At 49.5% G+C, this 6,457-nt stretch overlaps 1 protein-coding gene across 1 annotated transcript; it reads right to left on the reverse strand.

Annotated features, from left to right (window-relative positions):
• Window positions 1-3,144: 3,144 nt before the first annotated feature.
• On the reverse strand, window positions 3,145-5,671 carry LOC136536208 (uncharacterized; the record flags this gene model as incomplete). The annotated part of the gene is made up of 5 exons (XM_066528576.1): window positions 3,145-3,571; window positions 3,675-3,810; window positions 4,559-4,684; window positions 4,772-4,830; window positions 4,994-5,671. Coding segments are annotated over 5 exons (1,143 nt in total), but the record flags the coding sequence as incomplete, so codon positions are not given.
• Window positions 5,672-6,457: the final 786 nt, after the last annotated feature.

Raw genomic sequence — 6,457 nt, forward strand, 5'->3', positions numbered from 1 at the left:
CAGCCGAAGGGATCACATTGGTGGAACTCGGAGCCAATCCACAAGAGGAGAGCCAAGAGGTGCAGCACCAGGAGATTCTAGGAGAAGGAGAGCCTAAAGTTGATCATCTTCTTGAGTGCCCGGATCATCAACCTATCACATTTCTGAAAGACAAGCCTCAGAGCATTATAAGTCTCCCTATTTTATTAATGTCACCTAAGTTACTTGTATTGCTACATTATGTGATAGGAGTTGTTTGGGAACACTTGCTGCATATTACCTTTCCTTGACCAGAAATATCTACCATGAATCCTATTTGAGTCCAGGAACACTCCTTATGCTTAGCTATGCTTAGACCGATAGAAGTCGGGTGATTTTCTGTCACCTGTGAGCCATAGGTGATAACTCGATCACGGTTGGCTATATTGTGCTATCGTGGAACATAACTTGGTGTTGTTGATTAATTGGAGACCGGGCAGAGTCTTATGTTGGTGGTAATCACAGTGATTCCGTCTGTGTCGTTTAAGGACCAGTCGTTGGAGGTCATCTTATCATGTTGAACGCATGCCTCTCACATAGTTGGCTGGATAAGTCATTCCGACTGTGAAGCTGAGTAGCTCAACTCAGGCCAGGGACACGAGTAATTAAAGTGCGCACTCTAGAGGCACTAAGGATGTACGAAGAACCAATGGCGTAAGTCTAAGGGTGAGTTCAAATCCTAAGCTTCCTGGCAGATTGGTAGTATCTTTGAGGGTGCGGCACTGGTCTTACCCATGATTTAGACTAGAGTTGTACCAAAGGTGACCTGATGCGACCTCGATGAGGGAAGTATGGGTGTGTGTTAGGAATAATTCCCTAGCTGGGTAGGAATCGATTCGAATCGCCGTCTCTCTCGGATAGTGAGAACTTGATAGGAGTGCGCTTCATCGTAGTAATTGATGGACGTGTTGGTTATGAGGTTATGAAGGGGGTCAACTTGATATGGTTATTATTGTATTGACTTAATGGTACCAACATATTTGGCGTAGGATAGTTGCTAATCTAGTATAAGATAGGATTAATAACTAGTGATTCATAGTTTAAAAGATATTGGATAACTAATGCTTTTATATAAATAATGTCTATCAGATCTACTTATAAAGCCTTGCATACTCCTTGATGTCTTAGTATTTTAGTTGATGATGGGAAAGTCTAGCTGTGTACCTTCTCGTACTCAGGGTTTTATTCCCATTGTTGCAGATAACGTGATGTACCACGACTACTGTAAGCACTGCTTTGCTCCTGTAGTGGATGAGGAATAGGACCATGGGCATGGGCATTCTATATATCATCTCACCCTTGTGCTTTTGTTGGAGATGACTATAAAAATTGGCTATGTATCTAAACTACTGTTGATGTCGTTCTGAACTATGTTGCTTCCGCTACTGTTAAACTGATATTGTAATAACTATGTTGGAACTCCAATGTATGACAAACTATTTGTGAACTCGTTGTAACATGTGGCTTGTATGTTGAATCATGTACGATCTTGGCTTGTATGTTGGTTGATTCGAGATCCTTCGTGATACTCGATGGACTACTGGATTTATATGGGCTCAAGTGTGATAGTTCGACTACCTCGGTGGTTGCTATTGCACTTGTGCCCTTATAAATTAGACGGTTATATTACAGCCGCTGCCTAGATCCAGCTCCTCCTCCCTGGCGCGTAGCTCCAGCTTGTCCTCCTCGTCGCCATATCAAGATCCGCGCGGCGCAGATAGACGGCTACAACGGCGACGGCGACTGCACCGGGGACTTCCTATCGTAGCCTGATCCGTATACCCTCGCCAACGGCTACGACATCTTCTCCGATGCGGCATATCCCTTTTAGGACTTGAGCAATGTCATTGCTCCTCGGATGGGCATGGCGACACTTGACCTCAACTCCCAGGGCCAAGGGTGGCCCGGAATGGTGGGCTATGATGGCCTCCTTCGCTCCGGCCCACACGATGGAGGCATCGACGACAGCATGGACCCCCCTCCCGTTCATGTCCGCAGCGGCAGTCGTATCCTCGGCTTACGTGCGGCTCACATTGGCGGTGGAGGAGGCGCCATGGCCGCTCGCACCGTGTCGTCATCCTCCGGTGGTGGCCGTGGCCCTCACGTGCCTCCTGTGACCGCCAGTGTGAGGTTCACATTTGTTCTTGCTGGATGGTCTAGTTCTGTACATGACATGAGTGTTCACTGATGCTATGACCAAGTACAACCACGTCTTTCCACATCCACCCACAGGTAAACACCTTCCAATGCAGCATTTGCAGGTTCTAGTTTAACTAGTTGAAACTTACAAAATTGTTCCATTGTGTAGAAAAATTTTACATGGTGGACTCGGGCTACCCAAACCGTCCGGGTTATCTTGCGCCCTACAAGGAACCAAGTACCATCTTCCATAGTATCGCGACGGCCCGAAGCCACAAGGTAAAAAAGAGATCTTCAACTACGCACATTCATCTCTTAGAAATGTCATCGAGAGGTCGTTTGATTTTTTGAAGATGAAGTAGAGGATTTTGTTGCATATGCCAAGTTATGCACCTCATCAACAAAGTCAAATTATTATTGCATGCATGGCACTCCATAACTTCATTAGAACGAGTGGAATAGTGGATAGGGACTTTGATCGTTGTAACCGTGATGAGAACTATGTTCCACCGGAGGCATCGGCCTCTCAGCCACGTACTCGTCAACCGCCGGCAAGGAATGAATCTACAATCATGAATGGTTTCCGTGACCAAATAGCCCTTGGTTTGTTAAATAGAACATGCCAATTTGAATGGTGTACTTCAATTGTAATGTGTGTGATTGATTTATATGGTTGAGGACAATTAAATTGTGTACCCGGAACTATTGAATAATTATGCAATAAAGTGTAATTTTTTATTGTTTGTAAACACCGCTGGGCATGGCAACACCACCAGCGTGCAGCATCTCGGCGAGCAGCAGCTAGACGCCCAACAGCAACAAGGCCAGCATGCAACATGCATGGCTGTGCATGGCTGTCAATTAATGAAGCAAATCAGTTAATAAATAAGGGTAAATCAGTTTTTGTTTGATACAGTGCTAAACATTTGTCATGTATCTAAACTCCCAGATGTAAAGTTTGAATGACTAAAGTTTTACGGTAAAAGATTAGGGACAAAAGTTTTGCCATTCCAATGCATTTAAACAGGCACTTAGTCATGGGAAACAAAGAGCGCCGTAGTGACAACGAATTTGGTTAAAATAGCCGAATTATGGTACTGTTTGTTTCGAGCCTGGGAGATGTAACGGCAATGTAATCGGGAAGCGGCGCTATCTGTTACAGCGGGAGAGAAATACAACTTTGTTTGGTTGGCATCCGCATTAGTGGGTCCGCCTAGCGTGATCGGATAGCAGGGCGAGAGGAGCGCTAACGGAATTGAACTAGCCTGGATCAGGTTCCTCTGTTATCGACTATCAGATGCTCGATATCATGAAGCCCAACTGTGCCCTCTTCTACGTTGAGTGAGTGCGCTTCCTGCGCTTTTAGCATCTTCTGTTGCGCTGGAGGCGATGTCAACTCTTCTTGCTCCATCAACTGATGATCGTCAAAATGGCCGAAGTAGTGACACAATTCACGTAATAACAAACACATAAAAGGTAGATTGAGAAGTACTGCAAGAATAAGGTGAACTACTCACATCTAAAGCCTTCTGAGCCTCTTGTTCGATCCAAATGATCCCATGGTCGGCTGCAGCATTGCACGACAGAACAACATGCTCGAACCTGCCCTCTGTTGGAGCTGCCGTCCTGACCTCCGGTGGAAATCTTACACATCTACATAAATAACAACAGGGCTTACAATTCTAAGTAGCAGTGACTCCATAACTCAAATTCTAAGAAACCAGAGAGTATGGATTCTGCTTTTCGGCAGAAACCGGAGTAACATGTCAAGTAAATAGTTTGGTTTTGAATTCTTGCTAGAAACTAGCCAACCAGGAGAAATACTTTTATTTACTCGCATGAAAATCACCCATAATGGTGGTTCTCATGACAATCACCTACCCATCTCACATTGCACAAAGCGCCGTTCGGCTTGCTGAATCTTGGCTAAAATTGGCTGAAAAACACTGTTCTGGCTAAATTGTTGTGAGAGAAAAATATGGTTTCGACTGAAAAAACAAGCCGAACAAGTCGGTGTCGGTTTCTGGGTAAACCGAACGGGGCCAAAGTGATTTTATTTCACCGAAGAAACGTATCAGGGAGAAACAAAACCAGAACAGAAATTGGAGAGCCTATAGCCCCAAGGGTGCCTAAATTACATCAAAGGTGCAAATAATTTAGAATGTATATTATTTGTTCAGAAGCTTATCAAATTCCTATCTTTTTTCTTGAGGAAATGTTCAGATCCTATCTTACCAAGTATGCATGAAAGAAGAGACGAGAGAGGTGTGCAAGTAATGAATCGGATAGAGTCTTGTTACGTTTTGCACCATTGAAATTTCATCCAGTGATCCGACTTTATCGAAGTGACCTAAAAGGTGTAGCAGATTTAGAGAACCAATGAGAACTTGGCAAGAAATACCTGCAATTCTTCCGTTCCACGATATGGAACACTGTGCCAGGAGCGTAGAGTTTAGCTGGATCCGTGAGCTTCCCTTCTGAGACAAACGTATCTCTCATGCAAATGAAACATAGCAGAAACGGCAAACTGCAATGCCCGCAGGAGAAGAAATGTGAGGCGTGCTAGTAGTAAAAAACGATAGCAACTAAACTGCAGTCATCAGAGCATACTTACCAGAAGACAGATCCAAAAATGTGCTGCAAGGGCGCCGGAGTTCTGGGCAAGAAATCATCCTGCAGAGGTTCCACATATGTGCATGATCACGATGATTGCCAATTGCTAAAATAGTAGTAGTAGAGGCCATTACTCGTTCTTGTAGCAGTGTCATTGTTCACAAGCAATGGATAGATGAGCCGAGCAAACAAGAAAGAGTTACAAGAAACTCGGCAGACTTGCCTGCAACACGACGGAGTGGACAACGTCCGCGTACTCGACGGCAAGCACGAGCGACATGCACCGTGGCGGCGCCATGGCGTAGCACGTCACGTCCTCGCGGCGGAGCCCGAGCCTACCGAGCCAGCACCTCACCGCCACAACGGCCGCCAGCGCGGCCACGCCCGCGCCGAGCGAGTGGCCCACGAACACGAGCCGGCGGCACCCGGCCTCCGCCACCGCGCGCAGCAACGCGGGGCCCTCGCGGTCGAGCAGCCACACGGCGGCGCGGAGCAGGCCGCGGTGAGCGTGCCCTCCAGCGAAGGGCTCGGGCCCGCCGGCGTCGAGCAGGAGGCGGTAGTCCTCTGGCCGCGCGAGGCCGAGGCCGCGCACGGCGAGCACCACCTCCCCGCGGGCGCGGTCGTGGAGGAGGCGGTACGGCGGGCAGAGCGGCGACGACGACGGCGTCCCCGGCTGCTCGTCGTCGTAGGCGGCGAGCGCGGCACGGGCTCGAAGGATGTGGGCGAGGCCGCGGGCCACGACGCGCTGTCGTCGGCGCCCGAGAGGGAGAGGCGGCGGGCCACCCACCGCACGCAGGCGAGGGAGAGCGCGCACTCGGCGGCGCAGGAGAGGTCCATGCCGCGCGCGCCGCGTGGAAGCGTGGCATTCTTGCGGGGCAAGGGATTTTAGAGAAGGGGACGACCGAGCGAGGCGTTATCGAAGGCGAAGGGTGTTGATTTCGGCATCGCGCAGAGTTAAGCGGAATACTATTTTTCTCTCACATGAAAGTATTTTTTTCTAATATTAAATCAGCCAGTAAATAATTCACGATAGTTTACGACGAAACGAACAGGCTAAAGGGAGGCAATCAGACAACACGGCAAAAAAATTCAAAAAATCTAGATCGGAGAAATTATAAACCTTCCCCTTCGGTAGCACTTCAGCAACTGCTAGAGCCCAGACGTCTGATCTAGGCGTTGGCGTTCGGACGCCCCACAGGGCTCGACCCCCCTCATCCGCTTCCCAGCCCCTTCCCTAGTTCAGCACCGGACGCTACCAGCACGCCTCCGGCGACGCGCGCAAGGAGCAAACCCGCTGGCGATGATACGATACCGGGGCAGTAGCATGGACCGCCGCCGCCGCCCTGAGATCGCGCGCCCGCACGAACTGTCGTTGTTGCGTCTTCGTCGATCGAAGAGCCCCATTAACACCGACGAACCGCGCGACCTGCGATGCCTACAAAGAGCCCCGCTAGCCTCTGTGTTGCGCGAGTCCGCACGCCCCCAGATTGTCCTGCAACCCGCCGTGTCCACCCCACGGCCGCGACGAGCATGCTGCATGCCCAGCGCCCCCATGCCCACAGCACCCCCGCATCCACCGGCCCCAGCACCTCCGCCCGCTAGGCCCCGGCGAACCACGCGCCCCCGTCCGCCCCGGCTCGCCCGTCCCCGGCCGAACAACATAGAAAGCTAGAATAAAACACGTGCA

This window comes from Miscanthus floridulus, chromosome 2 (assembly GCF_019320115.1).
Source record: "Miscanthus floridulus cultivar M001 chromosome 2, ASM1932011v1, whole genome shotgun sequence".
Taxonomy (NCBI): Eukaryota; Viridiplantae; Streptophyta; class Magnoliopsida; order Poales; family Poaceae; genus Miscanthus; species Miscanthus floridulus.